The sequence below is a fragment of the Pelodiscus sinensis genome, chromosome 2 (genome assembly GCF_049634645.1).
Source record: "Pelodiscus sinensis isolate JC-2024 chromosome 2, ASM4963464v1, whole genome shotgun sequence".
Taxonomy (NCBI): Eukaryota; Metazoa; Chordata; order Testudines; family Trionychidae; genus Pelodiscus; species Pelodiscus sinensis.
Genome location: NC_134712.1, coordinates 49,336,706 through 49,360,896, shown reverse-complemented (window position 1 = coordinate 49,360,896; position 24,191 = coordinate 49,336,706). Strand labels below are relative to the sequence as shown.

General features: G+C 45.2%; 1 protein-coding gene across 2 annotated transcripts in view; it reads right to left on the bottom strand.

Moving 5' to 3' along the window:
• Nucleotides 1–11,416: 11,416 nt before the first annotated feature.
• The window catches only part of LOC142827013 (uncharacterized), a 50,554-nt gene continuing 37,779 nt past the window's right edge, over nucleotides 11,417–24,191 (bottom strand). For both annotated transcript variants that reach the window (XM_075920472.1, XM_075920473.1), the window contains exon 2: nucleotides 11,417–19,672. In XM_075920472.1, the coding sequence (XP_075776587.1) occupies nucleotides 18,382–19,672 (1,291 nt within the window). In that variant the 3' untranslated portion in view covers nucleotides 11,417–18,381. The remainder of the gene's footprint in view (nucleotides 19,673–24,191) is intronic.

Here is a 24,191-nt window from a genome sequence, read left to right as displayed (position 1 = left end):
GACCCTTTCTTGAACCTGAGTCTGTATCTGTGAAGACTGGGTATCAAGGTCTTTTTTAATGAGCTAGTGATACCATGTGCTTTCCACTTATAACCAGTACCAATTATTGTTCAGTCGGTACCTAGCTCCAATTAGTGTTTTGTGCTCTCAGCCCTGTTCTTGCCGAGTTCTGTGAGCTGGGGCCTGCCTTCTGCTCACAGCTTAGCCTTGCTTTATGTTAGCCATGTTTTGCCCATTGTTAACTAGGCCTCAGGCCTCAAACCAGGCCTGTGCTGCATGGGCTTATGTTTTAGGCCCTCATATTACTACAAGAGGAAAGGAGTAAGAGAATGTTATTTTGGCTTCCCCTGCCTGGACTAGTTTGACCTGTTCTCCTCCCCCTCCCCCTCTTCAAAGAATAGAGGTAAACAGACATTATCATGTGTCTCTTTCTTATGTTAATTGTGCTGGAGTTGTGTTTTTTCACCCTGCTTGTTAAGAGTTGAAATCACTGGGAGCTGAAATCATTTGAGATGGATAGGCAAAAGTCACAGAGAAGAAATGGATAGCAGAAGTGATAGGGTTGCCAGATGGCTTCAACAAAAATACCGGACACACTTGACATTACATCACAATCTACATTACATCTTATATAGAAAATACCAGACATTTCTATTTTCTCATTTATATTTTTTCAATTTGTTTCCCCAACAGAAAGCTCAAATACTGGACTGTCTGGTTCAAAACCGAACACCTGGCAACCCTAGAAGTGGATGGCAGCATATGGGCAAGCAGAGCGGGGCAGAAGGATGGCGAGTGACCAGTGGAATGGGTAGGATGCTGGGGGAGACTAGAAGTGAACTCTACAGATGCAGCTCTAAACTCTGGGTCTGTCCTAAGTAAAAGCAGCAACTGTGAGTGGGGTGCAGAGAAGGGTTGGGAATGTGGAGGGTGTCCGAGTCAGAACTACAACAATGGCTGCCCGTTGCAGGGAGCCATAGCCTGTAATACCTCTAAGGCTGGTATAGGGGGCTCTGTCTGTGAGGTGGAGTGTTTTCCATATAAGGGCATGTAAATTAATAATCTTCCCCTGCTCGCCCCACCCATTGCAGTAAAAGATCAGCCAATGGGCTGACTTGTGCTCAGGCCTGCTACTCCACCCACTGCAGCAAAAACCAACCTATGGGGTGATAAGGTCACAGGCAATAAAACAGGCAGGCAGCCCCTCTCTCACTGGGGATTCGCATCGAGTAAACGCCTGGCCTGATCACCCAGACGCCTTGCACCCCCCGCTCTCGAGTCTTACTGAGTGTACTCCGAGTTGGTCGACCCGAGTGGAGACAGTTTATGAGCATGCGACCGGTACTTGTGTTCCTGCTGTCTCCAGAACTGGTATAACACCCCCCCTCCCCCGCCATCATCCCTATCCTAATTGATTTCTTAGTTGTCCTTATTACTTGTCAAGTGACAGTGGTTAAAAAGTTACTAAGTTAGTTTATAAATCATTGTGGTTTAGGTTTTTTACTGTTTCCTTGTATAAAGTTGTGTAAATAATCAGCCCTATGGACAATACCAGTGTTAATTCAACTGTTCCTAACCCCTGGGCAGTTATTGGGAATTATTGTGATTTAGAAAAGCCTCAGGGAATTGTTTTGTGTTGTCTGGCAATCTGTTTAATTTTTGTTCTGATGATTGTCTGGCGTCATCAAAATAAAATCAGTTTGTGCTTTTTGAAACCCCCAGTTGTGGTCTCATCCTTTCCGGCATCCCTTCGAACCTCGTGTATTATGGGGACTGACAGAGGGGACATTAAGTCTAGCAATCTCAAGAACAAGAAAGGAAAAGGACATTGCCCAACCTACTTAGGATGGGAATTTTACATATGTTTTTTGTTTATGAACTCTGTGGTGTTTTCCCAAATTAATGCCTTGGACTTTAGCTGCCTCCCCCAGTCCTCTACCCAGGATTTAATGTGTGCCAAAGCTTGGCAGAGCTGAGTAAGGTTAATATCACTTTTCACAACAGACTCACTAGTTAGCAATACATAAATTGCAGTGATTTGGATGTGTATATGTGCATATTTATTTGTTTTTCCTAAAGCTGATTAAGTATTTTAGTATTTTGAAGCCTGTATCACATTTAAACCCCCAGAAGCACTCCAGGGAAGGCACCAAGAAAGTGGATACTTCCTGTGGCTGCTTGCTGAGACACGTGCTTAAAGGGGCTCCTCTCTACAGCCGTGTCTCACACGCCACTTCTCCACTGCTTACCCCCTCATGGGACACCAAACTCACGCTGTGTGCTCTGGTTGCCCTTGAGGATGCTATAGTACTCATTAAATGGAGATGGAGCTGCTGCAAAGCAGTGCCAGGCTCATAGGCCTCATCCTGTACCTCATGGCACAGTCGATCCAGCCCATGTGCTGATTCAGGACCATGATGAGCAACCCGGATCGGGGAACCTCTTCACCCAGGCCTTGGCACTCCTGATGCCTCAAAAGATCCTTCATCCCCTGCACACCACAGAATGCCGCTTCTAGTGGAGGGAGACCAGTTCCTATTGGTGGGACCACCTTGTCCTGAAGCCATGGAACAACCAGCAGTGGCTCCAGAATTTCCACATGCATAAGTGGTATGTAGACACTTAATTCGCAGTAGGGGGCCTCCAGCCCTTCCCAGGGACCCCTGGTGGCCACTCTGGGCACAACCAGGAAAGCTTACTCTCCTCTCCCCCAGCCCGGAGCCATTAAAGGGGTAGACCCTGGCCACAGTGCCTGTGCCAGCTCCAAGTCTTCCAGCCCAGAGCCAGCAGTGGCCACCGGGGCCCCTGACCCAGTGGCGCCAAAACATGAGCCAGCAAGCCACTGGCAGCCAGCCCTCCACTGCTCTCCAGGAGCAGTCTGCCAGCTCCCAGGAGCCTGAGAGGGGATGGAGAAGGCAGGCACCTTCCTGGTCCAGGGTGGAGATCATGGACCTTATTCAGGTTTGGGGGGGATGCACACAATGTCCATGATCTCTGCACTAGACGTAGGAACGCAGCTGTCTAGGGCAGGATAGCTGCCAGCCTGGCCACCAAAGGCCACATGCGAACCCAGGAGCAGGTTAGCATGAAAGTCAGGTTGGTCCAGCGAGACTCCCAACCCTGAGCCCTGAGCTTCCCCTCCCCTTTCTTCCCCCTTCCAGCTCCCTCCTTCCAGGTTTCCCCCTCCCCTCTCTCACCCTCTCTCTTCCCCTCTCCCACCTCCTTTTCCCAGTCTCCCCAGAGGTTCACCCCCCCCCCCAGTTTTGTTCAATAAACCCAGTTTCTATTTTTGAACATACGTGTCTTTTATTTGACATCAGGAAGGGGGGCTAGGAAGGGGTAAGTGGAAGGACGTGAGGGAGGAATGGGGCACGAGCCCCCGGTGGGGAGGACCGGGGAGGCTCTGAGGGCTTCTCAGGGTGGACGCTCTCCCTCAGGGCCTCCTGGATTCTGACAGTCCCCCGATGGACCCCCAAGATGGCAGCCTGAAGCAAGTGCAGCCAGACTGATGGCAGTGACCCCACAAGACGCTCCAGTGTGCCCAGGGGAGCTCTGGCTCCATGTGGCCGAGTGCTGTGGTATCACGAGTGCAGGCACTCAGGGCACTCCAAGACAGGACTGCTTTGCTGTCCCTCATCAAGGTAGACAAGCAAGTGGGGAACCCTGAGAACTGTCTGTCCGGGGTGGGGGTAGGGTCCCTTTAAGCACGGAGCTCAGTTAGCCTCAGGCAGCAGCCCCACACTCTAAGTCCTAACCTGATGCCCTGCCGGCACTGGTTTTGGCCAGTCTTAACTTCGGTTCAGGGTCCACTCAGTGTGGATGTGCTATTTTGAAATAGTAAAATGCTATTTCGAAATAGTTTTTGTGTATAGATGCGTTATTTCAAATTAGATTAATTCGAATTAACTATTTCAAATTAAGTTAATTCGAAATAGCACTATAGTGTAGACATACCCTCACAGTCTACCATGTGGACATAAAAGAGGTCTTGAGAGATACCCTGAGTCAGCAGGAAGAGACTCCAGAGGACCAGTCTCTGAAGAAGCCTGGGGAGTCATAGCAGAAGTTTGTCAACACACTGTGTTTGGTGCCTGTGTAATAAACTAGACTCCTGAGGAGATACTGTTCACTGCATTCAAACGTCACTGAATTTATTGAAAGCCCACAAGGGGAAGGTGATAACTATTAAGATGATCCTAACTCCTTGTGTTTGGGTGAATAGCTGAGATGCTGCAATTGATTCTTGAATATTGGGGCCTCTTGTCTTTTGGCCACGCTTTATGACCCATTGTCCCTTCACTTACAGAAGTATGAAAACACAATAATAGTTCCTCACCAATTCACATGTGTCATGCTTACACTTTCTCAAGACAGGAAGACCCCATAAGTAAAATAAGAATCTGGGGAGCTGTCACTACACCTGGTATTCTGGATGAAAGCTTACTTCATTTCAGCAAATATAAGCAATGAATATATGAGTATAGTGTACATGTCCATATGTATTACACTGTCAAAACAAAATGTTTCAATTATTCCGAATAGCAATTTTTGGAATTTTTGTTTCATAAAATTTTGTTCAGATTCAACCCCTACTCACAAACATGAAAATATCAGCATTTTTTGCAGAACAGACATTCTGGTTCATGACCAGCCCCAGTTAAGTGCTTTTGGATTTTTCAGCACCAAAGGCACTCTCTGTACAAAAGATATTTATATTCATTATCACTTCAGGGCCTCTACCACTTTGAAATTTTTATTGAGGCTGGAAGGACAGACAATGCAATGCCAAATAGTTAAAAATCACACAGCAGCAAAATGTACAACCTTTTCCAGCTCTGAGTCCATTGTAAAACGAGTTCTCCCACCTGGCTCCTCAGATTCTTAGGTCATCCATCTTTCTAAGACCCTGTCTGTACAGGACTTCTACCATTATGAAGACCATGTATACATAGATACTGCACAGATTATTGTAGCATAAATTTACACATTCCACCAACATCATTAACCTGAGGGCTCTTCCTTTATCTTGTAGGTACCCACACATGGGCAGAGCCAGTAATTTTTATGGGATGGAGATGTTTTGATTGGGGAGCCTCACCCTGCAATGGGTGAAAGATACGGATTCATCTTGCACATCTTGCAGAAATTGTGGAGTGAGCTAATCAGAGCCAGATTAAGTAACATGTTGAAACTCAAAGTCAATGTTTCTTTTAAAAACTGTTTATATCGCTCATAGAGAGCATACAAAGAAAAGCTTGGAAAGGCGATGTGAGTGTAACTCGGGACTGGCAAGCGTCAGCATCCTGTCTGACACTCACACATCTGGCAGCCCTCTCACCTGCCTCCATCTCAGCAAGAATATTTCCTATCTGTCTGAGCTGTGGACAGGAGCCAGGTCACACACATGCCTCCTCCTGTCTGGCTGCTCTACCTGTCCCCAAAAGGAGTCAGAACAGCTAGAAGCAAAAGAAGGGATGGCGGCAGCAGGTGGAGGTGGAGGTGCCCAGTACTAGCACCATCCTCCCCCAGTCAGACCCTCTAATGCCAGCCTGGAGAGATTCCAGGCCTCTGCCTCCCTGTGAGACCCAGAGACTCCTGACACCCAGAGAGAGCCCAACCAATTCCCAGATCAACCCAGCCCTCCCGGAAACAGACCCCTTCCCCTGAATCACATTCCCCACAGACTCTGTCTTCTAAAGAGACCCTCTGGAAGATCCCAGATCGTGCTGTCCAGAGAAACCTCAGCCATCAGTCGCCCCCAGTTATCAGGCTTCAGACAGACCTCAGTTCTCCTCCTACATGATACCTACCTAAGCAGCACTCCCAGATATTGCAGCATCCATCACTGACAACACCCTGGAATCCCACCCCAGTATCCCACATGTTGCCCATACCCAAGCACTCACACATATACCCCAGATATTCCTGACAGCACAAACTCCATGGCTGTGTCTAGACTGGTAAGTTTTTCCGCAAAATCATCTGTTTTTGCGGAAAAACTTGCCAGCTGTCTACACTGGCCACTTGAATTTCCAGAAAAGCACTGACGATCTCATGTAAGATCGTAGTGCTTTTCTGGAAATACTATGCTGCTCCCGTTCGGGCAAAAGTCTTTTTCCGAAAGACTTTTGCGCAGTGTAGACAGCACAGTACTGTTTTCCGCAAAAAAGCCCCGATCGCGAAAATGGCGATCAGGGCTTTTTTGCGGAAAAGCACGTCTAGATTGGCCATGGACGCTTTTCCACAAAAAGTGCTTTTGCAGAAAAACGTCCTGCCAATCTAGACGCGCTTTTCTGAAAATGCTTTTAACGGAAAACTTTTCCGTTAAAAGCATTTCCGGAAAATCATGCCAGTGTAGACGTAGCCCATTAGTCCAGCATCCCATGCTCCGGCACTCCTGATGGTCCGGCACCATCAGGAACCCGGAAGTGCTCTGGCTGCCGGACAATTGGAGCTGCTCTGCGCCTGGCTTCCCTGATTCAGCCGCTGCTGAAACTGACCAGCAGCTGAATCGGGGAAACCGGAGGCAGAGCAGCTAGGGTGCTGCTGGTTTGGTCCCGTAGTGCTCCCCTTGGGGCTGCAGGACCAACCCGGCAGCACCCCAGCTGCTCTGCCCCAGGCGTCCAGATTCAGTCGCTGCTGAAACTGACCAGCAGCAGCTGAATGGGGATGCCTGGGGCAGAGCTGGACTATCGGAAGGGGGGGCTATGAGGGGTCTGGAGTGGCATCCCCCTCACCCTACCCCAGACCCCTCACAGCCCCCCCTTCTCATAGTCCGGCATATCTGATAATCCAGCACCCCCTGGGTTCTAAAGGTGCTGGATTATCAGAAGTTTACTGTACCCCCAGATGGTGACCCCAGACACCCTTCAGCACCCACCAGCTCAAGCACCCCCAGAATCTACTCCCAGTGTAGATTCCTTGCCTACCCCAACCCAAGTAGTCACCCACATATTCCCTATTTGCCCCAGCCTCCAACCTCCCAAGTTTTGTGTAGCTTTGTATCCTAACCCAGACACTGCTTTGAGGAAGGGTAGAGTAACCATAAAATGAAGCTTATGGCCATACACAGACTATTTGTAACTAGTTCATTAAATAATGTACATAAAATGTCACACATGGAGCTATGCAAAACTTAGCAGCTATGGTAACAAAAGTCAACCCGAGTTTGCAGAGAGCCTGAAACAAGAGCTCCAAGAGAACTGCCCCAATCATTCAACTCGGAAACTTGCTGCCTCCTCATAGTGTAGGATGGAACCATGGAGGGATGTGCCTTGGGTCCTGGATTGCCTTAATTCAGCTCTACTGAATCTGGTTTTCCACAAATTCTCTCACTACATTCCTGCTCTCCTACACTTCCTTCATAAGCCCTTTCCAGAAACTGTGGGTAAGAAAGAAAGCAAAAGGAGCTGGAGGAAGGACCTTGCAGATCAAGGAGTTACATGGAACAGGGCTGACTGAGCTTGGAATTAATCAACAGGGAAAGGAGGAGCTTTACTGAGTACTTCAACAGGGAAACCATCAGATACATACATATTAATTATGACTGGCAGGATCTCTTTCAGATGAACAGTTCAGTGCTGGTGAGGGCTTGTTTAGTCTGGCCCTGCTCTCATGGACTGAATTATTCTGTGTGTGGCTTGGTATATTGGATGCTAGCTCAGCAATTTGTGACTGGCATCTAGTGGTGAGTAATTCTTGCATAACTGTTCAATGAACAGCCAGAAGCTAAGTCACAGGTGGGTAGAGTTCACTGCCTTCCAAACCTGCTGCAGGAGGCAGGCGGAGAAACTTCTCCCACCATGGATTCTGCAAAGCTGACTAGTGGAGGCTGAAATGGGGGAGGGGTGCTCTCGTTACAAAGTGAGTTTTCCTTTTGTTATACAGAATGGTTAACCTAACACAGAGCCCAGTCTGCTTCAGCACCATCTGCTGTTTGGGAGGAGGAGTTTAAGGCAAGCTTCCATGAGCTTGGGAGATTTACATGTCCAAGGCCATGAGTAGTTAGTTGTTTTGTTAATAAAGTTGCAGCCAATTGAAGCAAATTTTCCTAAATCTTATGATTCTTTTTCCACCATGTCCAGTGGCAATTTGTACTGGCTCTCCTGCCCTCAGACTTGTGTGGCTGGCATGGGTTTACAGCAATGATGTCATGGCTTTCCAGCCTCTTGACTAGTTGCCATCTGAAGGCCTGGCTCTTGACTGGCTGGCCAGTCTTCATGACTGTAAGGGTCATGGGATAATGGGTGGGAACAAACCTCTGCCTAATGGAAGTTATAGGGCAGCAGTGTAGCCCCAATCCTGCCCTTCCAATGTCTTTCTTTAAAAAACATAAAAGTATTTGTTTTTCTAATAATCAAGCCAAATTAGGCCTGCCAACAGGGGGGTGGAAAGGGGGCATTTGCCCCAGGGCCTGGCAATTCAAAGTGTACGGGACTTCCAGCTGTTGCTGCTGCTACTGTGGTGGCAGCAGTTGCCAGAGCCCCGGGGACAGTTGGAGTGCAGAGCACCACGCCGTGTGCTCCGTGTGGCTCTGTGGACTAGGGGAGATGGGAATGCGCTGCCTAGAGCATGGCACTGAGGGCCTACTGCCCCCGGTAAAGCAGGTTCCAAACTAGACTGCCCATTTCAGGCGCGCAGAGCTGGGCCCCACCACCATCTTGCCATGGGGCCTGTACAAGCCGTCGGTTCCACTGAGCCAAATACAGCACATTTTTAACTACGGGTTAAACCACTTCTACATATCTATGTTACACTTTAATTTATTATCAGTTCACCATGTCTCATGTTCACACTTTGTTTATTTTTAGACTTTTCTTGCTTAGAAAAATAAAATGCTTTCAGACCCAGAGCCTGATTATTATTAATGGTCTGTATTACAACAATAGAATGTAGACGTGCCAGCAAAACAAGAGCCTCGTTGTACTAGGCACTTTACAGACCCATGTGGAGATGGTCCTTGGTTTAACAAGCATACAAACTATGTCTACTTTTGATCTGGGAGGTGCAATTCCCAAGTTCTGTAGACATACGTCCTAGCTCTGCAGTAGCTAGCATGCTGCCAATAACAATGTAGTCAGGGAAGTTATGGAGCACTTATGGAGGGGCTCCAGATGTATATGGTCTTGGGCAGCTAGCCAGTGTTCCCTATAAGTTGTGCACTTGGACAGCCGCACAGAAGAGATTCAAATGCTGCCAGGCCTGTTGATTGGGGCGAGAAAAGGAGAGGGGGCAGTTGCCCTGGGGCCCAGCAATGGAAAGGGGTATGGTTGCCAGGTGTCCGGTTTTGAACTGGACAGTCCAGTATTTGAGCTTTCTGTTTGGGAAACAAATTGAGAAAATATAAATGAGAAATATAAATGTCCGGTATTTTCTAAATAAGATGCCATGTAGATTGTGATGTCATGTCAAGTGTGTCCAGTATTTTTGTTGAAACCATCTAGCAACCCTAGAAAGGGGGCTGAGGCTCCAGCAGCCACGGCCACAGCTCTAGGCCCCTTTTGGTTGCTGCCAGGGGCAGGGCAACTGAAATTCTGCAGTTGGGGAAAGGCTCTGCATGGCTCTGAGGGGTGGGGGAGCCAGGTGGCGCTGAGGGCTGTCTGCCCCCAGCCCTTCTCCTTCTGCCTGAGGCCCTGTTCCCTGCAGGGGTGTGGAGACGGCCCCCTTGGAGTCTGTAGTGGCTGTCGGCCCTGCTGAATGCCATCCATCTGATTAGCAAAATGCTGACAGCCAGCAGCACGTGTGCCTACTGGTAGTGAACATCTATACATGCCTCAATGCAGATAACAACATTTATTCCGCACATAGATGAAAAAATTAGAGAGTGTTGCAGCAAGCCCAAGCCACTGCCTATGCTACCCCTGGCTACACTGCAATTTTCAGCTCAATCAAAGCAAGGATGAGTATATCTACAAAAGCTGGAAATCACATCTCCTTCCTCATATGTAGACACATCGGCTGTGTCTACACTGGCACCATTTTCCGGAAATGCTTAAAACGGAACAGTTTTCCGTTATGAGTATTTCCAGAAAAAGAGCGTCTACATTGGCAGGATGCTTTTCAGGAAAAGCCCTTTTCCCGGAAAAGCGTCTGTGGCCAATGTAGACGCGCTTTTCCGGAAAAAGCCCCGATCGTCATTTTCGCAATCGGGGCTTTTTTGCGGAAAAGACTACTGTGCTGTCTACACTGGCCCTTTTCTGGAACAGTTTTCTGGAAAAAGGACTTTTGCCCAAGCAGGAGCAGCATAGTTTTTCCGGAAAAGCAGCTGATTTCTTACAGTAAATCGTCACTGCTTTTCCGGAAATTCAAGGGGCCAGTGTAGACAGCTCGCAGCTTATTCCGGAAAAGCGGCTGCTTTTCTGGAATAAGTGGCCCAGTGTAGACACAGCCTTCCAGTCTCAAGAGACAGATGGGACTCTGAGGCACAGAAAGATTATGTATCAGAGGGGTAGCCGTGTTAGTCTGAATCTGCAAAAGCAGTGAGGAGTCCTTTGGCACCTTATAGACTAACTGAAAGATTATGTCATTCATCCAAAATTTCAGAGGAAATCTGTGGTAGAAGGGAAAACTGAACTCGGATTTTCTGAATCCAGGCCAATGCCTTAACCCCAGGACCATCCTTCTTCCATTAGCAATAGTATTCTGCCGTAACTACTTTTCACTGGTATTACTCCACCTTTACACAGCTGTGAGAACAGAATTAGACCCTTCCTACAAAAATATGAACACATGGGCCCCATAAATGTTAACTATACTATATATATATATATGAGTTCATTCAGAGAATATATCTTCCTCTAAATCTAAAGGCTTACAGCTGGGAGTGATTCTCCTTAAGATCAAATGCTCATTATTTTGATAGGATTTTTCACAGGAATCTAATTTAACATTATATAATTGGTTTCTGACAGTTGGGTTCGATTTACAGCCAAAAGAAAGTGAAAGTTGAGGCAAATTTGTTCAGAGGCCCACAAGAAGTTTTACAAGAAGCTATTTGGTGCAAGATCAGAATTTTTGTTGTTGTAAATGAATAGGATGAGCTATATGAACTTCAGACTTTAAGGCTACGTCTACACTGGCCCCTTTTCCGGAAGGGGCATGTAAATTTCAGCAGTCGTCGTAGGGAAATCCGCGGGGGATTTAAATATCCCCCGCGGCATTTAAATAAAAATGTCCGCCGCTTTTTTCCGGCTTTTAAAGAAGTAAGAATAAGACCCTCCGGAAAAGGGCACTTTTTCCGGAGGATCGGGGCCAGTCTAGACGCTCTTTTCCGGCTTTTTTAAAAGCCGGAAAAAAGCGGCGGACATTTTTATTTAAATGCCGCGGGGGATATTTAAATCCCCCGCGGATTTCCCTACGACGACTGCTGAAATTTACATGCCCCTTCCGGAAAAGGGGCCAGTGTAGACGTAGCCTTTAAGTGATTAAACCTAACACAAATTAGGACTTACCATGTGAATCCTATGAATACTTCTTATGCAAAAGTGAGTAAGAGTGTGGCAAAAACCTGAATGATCAGGAACACAAGGGAAGAAGCCAGTGTCCTAATATTCCAGTCTGAAAAGTGTCAAAGGGCTCTGAGACACTTGCATTTTATAGTGTCCCCTATGCTATGCTGAGCACTCATGTCAGGAGGAGGGAAGCACAGAAATGTAATCAGAAAGCTAGGTGTGAAACCTCATTGAAGAATGACAAAGAGAAATAGCCATTCAGCCTGCAAAGTTGAGAATACACAGAGAAAAACTGAACAAGACACTGTAAATCTTGTATAGATTCTCTCTTTCTCTCTTTACAGAAATAAATGTTTAATTAAAAATGACCTTGAAGGGTTCTTACATGATGAAGTGTCTACCTAATAAAATAAAGACATGCACTACTTTTGTTCTGCTCTGGCCAAGAAGTTATTTGGCTAATCTACATATAAATCTTTAAAGATGATATTCTGTATCTTAATGTATTTTTAAATTTCTGCTGTTAACAGCTATTCTCTTTGCTGAATGGGTAAGTATTGAACATAGCTGTGCATGCAAATACTGAAGCCCAGAATACTAATAAAGTAATAGATTTATTTATGCAGCATTTCAACTGTATCCTTGAATAGTATCATATCATTTTCTTCCTCTTTTGACAAGTACAACAAACTTGTTTCCTTGTCATGCTTATTTGTGCCCAAGTCTTACAGCATATGGGAAAGGTGGATCTTTTTGATCGGATGGTTGTTCTGATTAAAACATGATTAGTGCTCCATTTCTACAATTTCTGATGTCATCTGAGCATTTCTATAGTGCTTGTGAGCATAGTGTCTGAGGCCTACATTCCAAACAATGTTTTAGGTGCCTAATTTTCATTTAAATGAATGGATATAAGCTCCTAAATACTTCTATGGATCATTGTCTTGAGTGTCCAGTGTCTATGGTTTTTCATTGGTAACATTTTCAGACATTTATTCGAGATGATGCCTTAAATATAGTTCTCTCTTTAGAACTTTCTACATAATAGAAACTTGTTCACTTGATGCAATGAATTTTTACATCATGTTTATGTTCTCTTTGGAACTTGGCTTTACCCTTTTGGAGCTTGGCACTTTGGTCCTGACTCCAGCAAAGCACATGCTTAACTTTAATGCATGGGGTTTAGTGTTTGTGGATTAGGACTATCTTTCCAGAAAAACGGTGCAGTGTAGATGCACCCTGAGTGGCACAAGTGAGAGAAGGGAAAAGGCGACTTGTAAATACATTATATTTTGGCCAATTCTACATTTCATGAGACAGACACTTCTAAAAGACACTTCTGTAGCCTGAGGGGATTTTTCCTCCTGCAAACAAGGGAAGTGTGAGAGCTTCCCAAAGTAGAGGAAGAAAGACTCCTTTATCAGGAAAAGTGTAAATGTAAGGGTCCCTACCAGCTCTCCCTATGGTCACCAATGACTCCAGTGTCTACAGCTGGAGATTTTCTAGCATAACTATATTGGTATAAACATATGGCTCTAGTTATACTGCCATAAACTGTAGAAAAGTTCTGAGGGACTACTTCTCTTCCTGTGCAATGTAATCACAATTATGACCAATGGAGGTGCTCAAGGTACAGCCTCCGCAGCTTAAATAGGAAGGGGAATCTGACAGGGCTTTCTCCACAATGAGTCTTCAACACTGGAGCATACTCTGTCCACAGTTCATCAGAGCCCAGCTTTGTTAACCTTCAGAGCAGACAGGGAGACTCATCTCTCCCACCATTCTCCTCCATAGACTTTCATGGAGATATGGCAGAACAAGAAATAGTTCTTTGTTACCTATTTGTAGATGAACATGATTGTTGTATCAATGATTTCTATATGAGTAGTTAATGTGTTTGTAGGCTATTTCATTAAGGGTATGTCTATACATCAAAGATAATTCAAAATAACAGCCATTATTTCGAATTAACTTTAATAGCGTCTACACAGGCAAACCGCTATTTCAAAATAAATTCGAAATAGTGGAGTGCTTATTTCGAATTTGGAAAACCTCATTCTACGAGGAATAACACCAAATTCAAAATAGCCAAATCAAAATAGGGGGCCTTTAGCCCTTCCCAGGGTGCCCTGGTGGCCACTCTGGGCCGAACCAGGGAAACTCCTCTGCTCCCCGTTCAACCCCGGAGCCCTTAAAGGGGTAGACTCAGGGTGGAATAAGGCACAAGGCCCCAGTGGGGCATGCAAGGGAGACTTCACTCCTTCTCTGTCTGGAAGCTCTCCTGCAGGGCCTCCCGGATACCGGTAGCCCCCTGAGGGGCCTCCTGGCTGGCACCGTATGGGGATGTGCATACAGGGCAGCCAAGTGTTCAGCCTCTGCCATCCAGCGTGGCAGGAAAGCCACTCCGTTCTGCTCAAACAAACTGTGCAGCACACAGCACGCTGCCACCACGTGCAGAATATTCCTCTCGGGAAGGTTGAGGTGGGCAAGGAGGCATCTAAATCAGGCCTTCAGCTGGCAAAACACTCCCTCCACCGCAATGCGGGCCCTGCTGAGCCTGGCATTAAAGGCTTGCCGGGAGGGGTTGAGGTGTCCCATGTAGGGCTTCATGAGCCAGGGTTATAGTGGGTAGGCCGCACTCCCCACCAGGCAGACAGGCACGTCCATGTCCCTGACCCTGATGTGGCGGTCAGCGAAGAAGGTCCCGGCGTGCAGCCTCTGGCACATAGAGGAGCTGTGGTAAACCCGCGTGTCGTGTGCTTTGCTGGACCAGCCCATGTTAATGTCCATGAACTGGCCCCCGTGGTCAGACACAGCCTGCAGGATGACCGAGAAATATTCCTTCCAGTTGATGTACAGGGAGGCCTGGTGTTCTGGGACACAGATGGGGATGTGCGTCCCGTCGATAGCCCCCCCCCCCCCCCCGCAGTTGGGGAAGCCCAGGGCGCCAAACTCCTCCATGTCCGCATCCACATCAGTGAGGCGGATGACTCTATGGAGCAGCACTCTGTTGATGGCCTTGACCACTTGCAGAGGGACACACAAAACCACCAATAGTCACTGGGGTGCCAGGGTGGCTGAGAGTGCTCTGCCCCGTGCCCCGTCCCCAGGAGCAACCCCCCTCCCTGCAATCCTGGCCACTGCAGGCAGTCTGTAGTGTGGCTGAGACAGGACAAACCCTCCCATGGAGGAGACTTGCACCTCCTCCCCCTCTTTTCCCTGGGGCAGCCCATCCCCTCCTCGCACGCACACACCCTGCCACAGTGGCTGGAAACTGCCATACCTGCATGAGCACTGCTCCGACGGTGGATCTCCCCATGCCGAACTGGTTCCCCACGGATTGGTAGCTATCCAGCATGAAGAGCTTCCAGAGGGCGATGGCCACATGCTTGTGGAGGAGAATGGCGGGCCTCATGTGTGTGTCCTATCACCGCAGAGCAGCGGTAAGCCACTCACAGCTCAAGGAAACTGTCCTTCTTCATCCTGAAGTTCTGGGTCCACTGTTGATCTCCCCAGCGCTCCAGGACAATGTGGTCCCACCAGTCGCTGCTGGTGTCCAGACGCCAGATGTGGCAGGGCACGCTGGCGTCTGGCCGCTGCTCCTCCATGGCCCCCAGGGGAGTCCAAAAGAGGACCTGGGGGTTGGGCTGCTGCAGAAGCTGCCAAGCAGTCTCCAGCACTTGCTGCCAGGCTTGCATCAAGACATCCAAAATGAGCACCAGAGTGCCCAGAGGCAGCTCTGGCTCCATGGTGCCGAGTGCTGTGGTGTCCCGAGTAAGGGCAACCAAAGCAATAAGAGAAAAAAAAATGCTTTGCTGTCCCTTAGCGAGGTAGGCAAGCAAGCAGGAAAACCTGAGAACCAGCTGTCCAGGGGGGTCCCTATAAGCACAAGACTCAGATAGCCTCAGACAGCAGCCCCACAAAGCGACTACTGACCTGATGCCCTGCTGGAACTGGTTTCAGCTGGCCTTAAATGTGATTCAGCGTCCAATCAGTGTGGACGTGCTATTTCAAAATAGCAAAATGTTATTTCGAAATGCATTTTATGTGTAGACGTGTTATTTCGAAATAACTTATTTTGAAATTAACTATTTCAAAATAAGATATTTTGAAATAACGCTGTAGTGTAGACATACGCTAACTGTGTAGAATGTAAACTTCAAATAGCACGCAGAACTAGATCATGACATAAAATTGAAACAGAAAAACAATGGTCCTGGGGTTTAGAGGACCATAGCTTTTTTACAGTATGTTTCCTATTTTTCCTTGAGGAAAACAGAATCGCTGTCTTAAATAAGTAATAGAAATGTAGCCGTGTTAGTCTGGTGTAGTTGAAGCAAAATACAGGACTATGTAGCACTTTAAAGCTTTTAAAGTCTTTAAAGTGCTACATAGTCCTGTATTTTGTCTTAAATAACACACTCAAAATATATCTCTGACTATCCCAATGATTTCAGTTATATGCTGTTACCCACATATAAACCAGATACAGTATATGTGTATGTTTGTGCAAAGAAGCAAAAAAAGTGTGCACTCTAAAATTATCCATCCTCTTTCCTGCTCTCTGAAATAATTTATTTGACCATTTGAGAGAAGCTTGACTCCTTTTTGTCTAGAAACATTAGATCTGACAGAAAAAAAAATGATGCATCTCTGGTCATTGGGCAGCCAGTTGGCTTCAAAGTTTTTGTTTGGTGTATTCTTGCTGTAACCAGTTTAGTAATTAAATACCTCTCTGATGCAAAAGAAAGACACCTATCTTATCCATGTTAGTTCCTATGCCATATCCATAGCCATAATATTGAGCAACAAGGTCTGGTGAGAGACCTAGAAAGGAAGCATGATCCAAGGAACTATGGAGAAATGGCAGAGACGCCACAGATACAGAGTTCTGTTTTGGCTCTCAAAATGGAGATCACACTTTTTAGTTTGAATCAGCAGTGAAAGTAACTTAAAATTTCTTACAGGTACTGTCCTATTGCAACCCAGGTCCTGACAGCTCTTTAAATAGCTCCCTGCTGGCTTTTGTTACAGTTCAGTCAGCTCTTGCTAGAGCTGCGCACCTGGGTGCATAATCTTTCTTTCACTTCTGGTTTGAATGTGTTAATACTGTATATTTGTCCTACATTTAAAGCACACAGTCTGTTGTAAAATAGTAATAGAAATGTAGCCATGTTAGTCTGGTGTAGCTGAAGCAAAATGCAGGGCTATGTAGCACTTTAAAGACTAACAAGATGGTTTATAAGATGATGAGCTTTCGTGGGCCAGACCTACTTCCTCAGATCAAATAGTGGAAGAAAATAGTCACAGCCATATATACCAAAGGATACAATTTAAAAAAATGAACACATATGAAAAGGACAAATCACATTTCAGAACAGAAGGGGGATGCGGGGGGGGGGGGGGGGAGGAAGGAAAGTAAGTGTCTGTGAGTTAATGATATTAGAGGTGGGGAAAGTTAGATGTCTGTGAGCTAATGGTATTAGAGGTGATAACTGGGGAAGCTATCCTGGTAATGGGTAAGATAGTTGGGGTCTTTGTTCAATCCGCCCCCCCGGAGAGTGTCGAATTTTAACATGAATGACAGTTCAGAGGATTCCCTTTCAAGTGCAGATGTAAAAGGTCTTTGTAGAAGAACGCAGGTGGTGAAGTCGTTGAGACAGTGCCCTTTCTGGCTGAAATGGCAAGAAATAATTTTTTCTTTGTGATCTTGTCTGATATCTGTTTTGTGGGTATTAATCCTTTGGCGAAGTGTCTGAGACGTTTGTCCAATGTGTCCAAGACAGAACATCAGAAATGGCTGCCCGTCGCAGGGAGCCATAGCCTGTAATACCTCTAAGGCTGGTATAGGGGGCTCTGTCTGTGAGGTGGAGTGTTTTCCATATAAGGGCATGTAAATTAATAATCTTCCCCTGCTCGCTCCACCCATTGCAGTGAAAGATCAGCCAATGGGCTGACTTGTGCTCAGGCCTGCTACTCCACCCACTGCAGCAAAAAACAACCTATGGGGTGATAAGGTCACAGGCAATAAAACAGGCAGGCAGCCCCTCTCTCACTGGGGATTTGCATCGAGTGAACGCCTGGCCTGATCACCCAGACGCCTTGCACCCCCCGCTCTCGAGTCTTACTGAGTGTACTCCGAGTTGGTCGACCCGAGTGGAGACAGTTTATGAGCATGCGACCGGTACTTGTGTTCCTGCTGTCTCCAGAACTGGTATAATCCCCCCCCCCCCCCCCGCCATCATCCCTATCCTAATTGATTTCTTAGTTGTCCTTATTGCTTGTCAAGTGACAGTGGTTAAAAAGTTACTAAATTAGTTTATAAATAGTTGTGGTTTAGGGTTTTTACTGTTTCCTGGTATAAAATTGTGTAAATAATCAGCCCTATGGACAATACCAGTGTTAATTCAACTGTTCCTAACCCCTGGGCAGTTATTGGGAATTATTGTGATTTAGAAAAGCCTTAGGGAATTGTTTTGTGTTGTCTGGCAATCTGTTTAATTTTTGTTCTGATGATTGTCTGGCGTCATCAAAATAAAATCAGTTTGTGCTTTTTAAAACCCCCAGTTGTGGTCTCATCCTTTCCGGCATCCCTTCGAACCTCGTGTATTACGGGGACTGACACAATGTACATCGCAGACGGACACTTTCGGCACATGATAGCATAAATTATATTTCTGGATGCGCAGGAATATGCGTTCTTGATCTTATAACTCACTTGGTTAGGTCCAATAATGGTATTAGCAGAATGAATATGTGGACAAAGCTGGCAACGGGGTTTGTTGCAAGGGAAGGTACCAGGGTTGGTATTAGTATGGTATGTCCTGTGGTTGTTGGTAAGAATCATCTTGAGGTTAGGTGGTTGTCTATAGGAGACTATGGGTCTGTCTCCCAGAGCCTCTTGGAGTATGGTATCCTGTTCCAGTATAGGCTATAGTTTATTGATAATGTGTTGGACAGGTTTAAGTTGGGGGTTGTAGGTGATGACAAGTGGTGTTCTATTGTTGGTTTTCTTGGGTCTGTCTTGAAGTAGATGGTTTCTAGGTATTCGTCTGGCTCTTTCAATTTGCTTTTTTATTTCTCCGGGTGGGTAGTTGAGATTTATAAATGCTTGGTAGAGATCCTGAAGCTTCTGGTCTCTGTCAGTGGGATTAGAGCAGATGCGGTTGTATCGAAGGGCTTGGCTATAGACGATAGATCGTATGGTGTGTTCTGGATGGGAGCTGGAAGCATGTAGGTAACTGTATGAGTCGGTGGGTTTTCTGTAGAGAGTGGTGTCTAACTTTCCATTGTTGATTTGTAATGTGGTGTCCAGGAAGTGGACCTCTCGTGTAGAATGGTCCAGGCTGAGGTTGATGGTGGGGTGTAGGTTGTTAAAATCTCTGTGGAATATCTCCAGTGTTCCTTGGCCATGCGTAAAGATCATAAAAATGTCATCGATGTAGCGTAAGTAGAGAAGGGGTGAGAAGGGACGGGAGTTGAGGAAACGTTGTTCTAGGTCAGCCATAAAGATGTTAGCATATTGTGGGGCCATGTGTGTACCCATGGCTGTGCCGCTGATTTGGAGGTATAAGTTGTTCTCAAACTGGAAATAATTGTGGGTGAGAACAAAGTTACATAGGTCTGCTATCAGGTTGGCAGTGTTGTCCTCTGGGATAGTGTTTCTAATTGCATGTAATCCGTCTTCGTGTGGGATGTTGGTGTATAGAGCTTCTACATCTATGGTGGCAAGGATGGTGTTACTGGAGAGGTTATCGATGTTTTGTAGTTTCCTTAGGAAGTCAGTAGTGTCTCGGAGATAGCTGGGGGTGTTGGTTGCGAAGGGTTTGAGAAGAGAGTCTACATAGCTGGATAGACCAGTAGTGAGCGTGCCAATACCAGAGATGATGGGACGTCCGGGGTGTCCAGGTTTGTGGATCTTGGGAAGCAGATAAAACAGTCCTGGTCGGGGGTCAGAAGGTGTTTCTGTGTGGATTTGTTCCCGAGTAGCTGTGGGGAGGCTTTTAAGGAGACAGTGTCGTTTCTTTTGGTATTCCGAGGTGGGATCAGAGGAGAGAAGTTTGTAAAATGTGGTGTTCGAGAGTTGTCTGGTTGCCTCCTGGTTATTCATAATGACCACAGCACCCCCTTTGTCAGCTGGTTTGATAATAATGTCCAGGTTGTTTTTGAGACTCTGGATGGCATGGTGTTCAGCACGGCTAAGATTGTGTGTTGCTTGTTGTCTGTTGAAAAGAATGACATTTCTGTGGCTATAGTTAGTATATCCTTAGAATATTAATACATATTTTTTCAGGTTATAATTAAAGAAAATTGAGCTCTTTAAGAAAGTTTACATTTGGTGTTTCATGATTTTTTGGCTGTATTAGATTAAAATTATGGTATCTAGCAAGAGACTAGGTAGGTGATTTATCTTTTATTAGACCAATTTCTTCAGATCTGGAGAAGGATAACTAGCGTGTTCAAGCTGGTAAAATGGGCCAGATTGTTAAGCATAAGGGGTTCACACATGTATGTTGTATCTCCCATACAACAGGAAGCCCTGCAGAAAATCAGAAATGTGTATATGAAATGTAGTCTGTTGCAGTTGGTAGTTTTAAAATGAATTATAAAGAAAAAAAATTGCCATTTTGTGCCATGGTTGAAAACTTTTGCACATCAGCTAAGCAATATATAATGGGCTTTATAAGCTGCTGCCTCTGAACCCTTTAGGACAGCAGTATAACACTGCCTTTTGTCATATATCCCCTCTATCCAAATTTGAACCTAGCATGAGTGAGTAGGAAGGGTTTATGCAGTCCAACAGCATTTGGAAGACAATCTTCACCACATCTACTTGCATGTGGAACTGGATCTTTGTGAATGTGCTTCTCTATCTGTAGTATCTGAATACCACACCATATTTAACATATTTAGCCTCACAAAAGCGCTATGAAGTAGCAAAATCTATTGTCCCATTTTACGGACAGGAGACTGAGGCACAGAAAGGCTAAGCAATATGCCCAAGGTCACAGTGGAAGTCAGTGAACAAGCCGAGGATTGTATTCAGGTCTTTTAAATTTTTGACTAGTGAATTACTCATTAGGATCACCTTGCTTCAGTCAGCTTGTTTCTTTTCCAAAATTCAATCCCACCATGACATAACAGGAGGCTTTGCCCTTGTGCGGAATTTGGGAAAGACGTTGCTGGAAGGTTGACACCTTCTTGGATAAAGGGGAGGCTACAAGGCAACATATGTGATACCTAGTTTAGATTCTAGTGGTGCCGTGAGGTGTAACTCTCTGACTATAGGAGCTACGTGGGAAAGTAAAATTCTATGGCTTTGTTTTCCATTCTTCTGCTCTTTGGGTTCTGCATTCAATATCATATGGGTGTGTGGCAATCTTATCCAATCCACAGCATAGTGTTTTTGTGTGTTTAAAGAGAGCATTGGACTGGAGATAAGGAGAAGGGAGACAGGGTTCTGTTCTCAGCTCTCATTGATTTGCTGAATTACCTCAGTCAAGTCACTTAATTGCTTTGTTCCTCAGTTTCCTGATCAGTAACACGGGAATGGTGATTCTCACCTTCCTTTGTAAAATATTTAGAGTTCCTGATGATAAGTACAAAGTGTGTATGTATAACATCTTATTTCCTGAACCTAGATGGAGATTTATTAACGTATTCAAAAGGGTGTTGTTCATTCCAAGAGCTGTAATTCCAAAAGTGCCATACTGTCAGGTATGCTGGTGTGTAGCAGTATCAATTCCACTGACGACAAGAGACTTGCAGCTAGCGCAAAACTATTTTAAGAGAGTGCAGAATTGGGCCATTGCAGCATTGCCTGATTGTGTTCCTGAAAAAAGCAATGTCCCAGGCATGTTAGAATGGAAGCTGAACACTTTCTATTATGCTATGTCTACACTACAAAGAAAAGTTGGAAAATGATACTCAAACTGTAGTTCGCAATTTGTGTATCTTTTTCCGCTTTTCTTCCGAAAGAAGCTTTTCTGACATTTGGCTCATCTATACGAGGCCTAATGTCAGGAAAAAACTCTCTTTTGGAACATCCCTTCTTCCTCATAGAATGAGGTTTACAGGGATGCCGAAAAAAAATGCATCTGTTTTTCCAAAAAAAATTTCGGAAAAGCAGACACGTTACACTTGGATGCGGCAGAGCTTTTCCGGGATACCTCCAGTATCCTGGAAAAGCTCTGTAGTCTAGACGTATCCTTAATCCCTAACACCATTGTAATCTACTGTGACAAAAATATTTCAATATTTCAAGTATCTTTGCTCCCCCAGGAATCCCCACCCCCACACCTCCAGACCTGACAGTTCTTAATCTGATCTTGTTTTCCAGGTCATCAGTTTGTTTTTGAGCTCTTTATATTCTTGGCTAGAATACCAGAGAGGTCATCAATCATTACCTTCTGTTCTTCATTTTTTCTTCGCAGTCTCTTGCTGTTTGGCTACATAAAGCTTTAAAGTTCTTATCCAGAGTAGACTGAATTGTATTAGTTCTCTTGTCCATATAGTATCTGCTCTTCAAAACATTTATTTATTGAATAGCATGGAATTTGTCAAAAGGGCTGTTGGTGAGTGTGGTAGACTTTGGCATTCCCTCTCTAGGAGTCTTTCTCATCCACATGGCCCTTCTGTATTGATTCAAAATACAGTTTTGCTGCCCATTTATCCCTTCAGTGAGTGGGAGACAGTATGACCTTTAGACTCTGATCTTGTGCCCAATGAAGTCAATTATCAGGTCCTCAGTCTCTAAACTTCGGAAGAACCACAATATACTATAGCTAAACTACTTTGTTTCAGAAAATAGAAGCATATTCATGAAAAAAATGACTGACTCTCACATGCAGTATTTCATGACAACCCCTCCCAAGATCATGAACACAGCATTTAGATCCAGAGTAGCTTAATGACTATATTAAAAATAGATTCCAAGTATAGAGGAAATATTTGCACTGGAATTCTACTTCATTGTATGAAGCCATTTTCATCATCTGACACTTTCATTGGCTTCCAACCAGACTTGGAGTCCAATTTAAAATGTCCCTGTTTTGGAGGCTGGTATTGGAATTACCAATAATATGTTGAAATTATTATTATCAATATGGGAAATCATCAAACACCAATTTAAGCATAAATTCCTGTATTAAATCCATATAGGGTTGCCAGGTGTCCAGTTTTGAACCAGACAGTCCAGTATTTGAGCTTTCTGATTGACAAATTGAGAAAATATAAATGAGAAAATATAAATGTCCGGTATTTTCTAAATAAGATGTAATGTAGATTGTGATGGCATGTCAAGTGTGTCCGGTATTTTTGTTGAAACCATCTGGCAACCCTAAATCCATAGACCAAATTGTACTTCATGCAGTTGCTCTAAACATGTTCAGCAGCCTAAAAATAAGAAGTCATTGTACCCAATACAGTAACAAAGCATTCACAAACATATGTCCTGTATACATACAAAGGCCAGACCTAGGGGTGATCATCTCATTTTGGCACACTCCAGCATAATCAGGAAAGGTCTGACAGAGAACTCTTCAGATGTATAGCCTTTTATTCCCTTTAACATCAAGTGCTGTCATTACTGATTTTAGCCAAAACCAATGTGAGAGCTTTTACTCTTATTTGCCATCCTCTTTTTTCTCCCCAAGGCCTTTCCTCCCTTCCTTCTTGCTCACCAACAGTTTTTGCAGCTGAATTCTCAGAGGACTTAAATTTTGAGATAACAGTAGCGCATGGGTTGGGAAGGACCAGCCTAGCCTGGCAGATTTCTTTTGTCTTATTTTAAACCATCTGCAGTCACACCTATCTGTCAGAAGCCTTCTTCTTAGAAACTTCTCCTTATCACATTAGTTATTCTTGGTACCAGACGTCCTCCCTACTTTATTTCTTCTGGCCTTACAACTTTTTATTTTCAAAATCTTCCTTCTTCTTGCTAGTCAGGGCTCTGTTTTTTTAACAACACATATATATTTCCTTAACCAAACCTAGGATAGCTCTAATTCTTTAATTTCATACTTATCCTATGGACAGGCTGAAAACGTGTAGGTTTTTAAATAAGCTTTATCTATTTTGAATACTCTGGATCCACTTCTGATTTCTGTTCTTATATGTCTTTTAGAAGGTATAGAGAGCTTATGAAAGGTCTGCAGCAGCCTCAGGGAGAGTACAGTAATTCCTCATTTAACACTACAGATGCGTTTCTGAAAATGTTCGTGTTAAGTAAAAACGTGTTATGCGGGGTCAATTTTCCCATTGAAAATAATGGAAAAGATGGGGGTTGTGTTTCAAGCGGTGGTGTCTGTTGCAAGAGGATGTGGATTGCAACTGCTTTAAACACTAAGGAGAGGGGATCACCACACAGGAGTGTAAAGGGTCTGTTTATTCAGTTAAAACTGGGAAGGGAGGGGAATCTTACTCATACACTCAACCACACTTACAGTCCCAAGCAGGATGATAAGGCAAGCAGAAGGCAGTTCATGGTATCTGATCTTCCCATGTTGACCCCTGAGCTGGTCCACTGGCCAGGCGACCGGAGCAGAGGGCGTTCTGGGAGGCTCCACTTGATGGTCAACCAACCATGTCTCTGTCCAGCTCTCCTTTAAGGATCAGCCACATGCAGCTTCTGAGTCTCTGGGCCTCTTGGGGCCGTGTGCACTCCCTGCTGGTGCTGTGTGCTCTGTCGTTTACTCCTGCTGTTTACCTCAGAGTTTTCCCACCTCTGGTGTCCACCTCAGA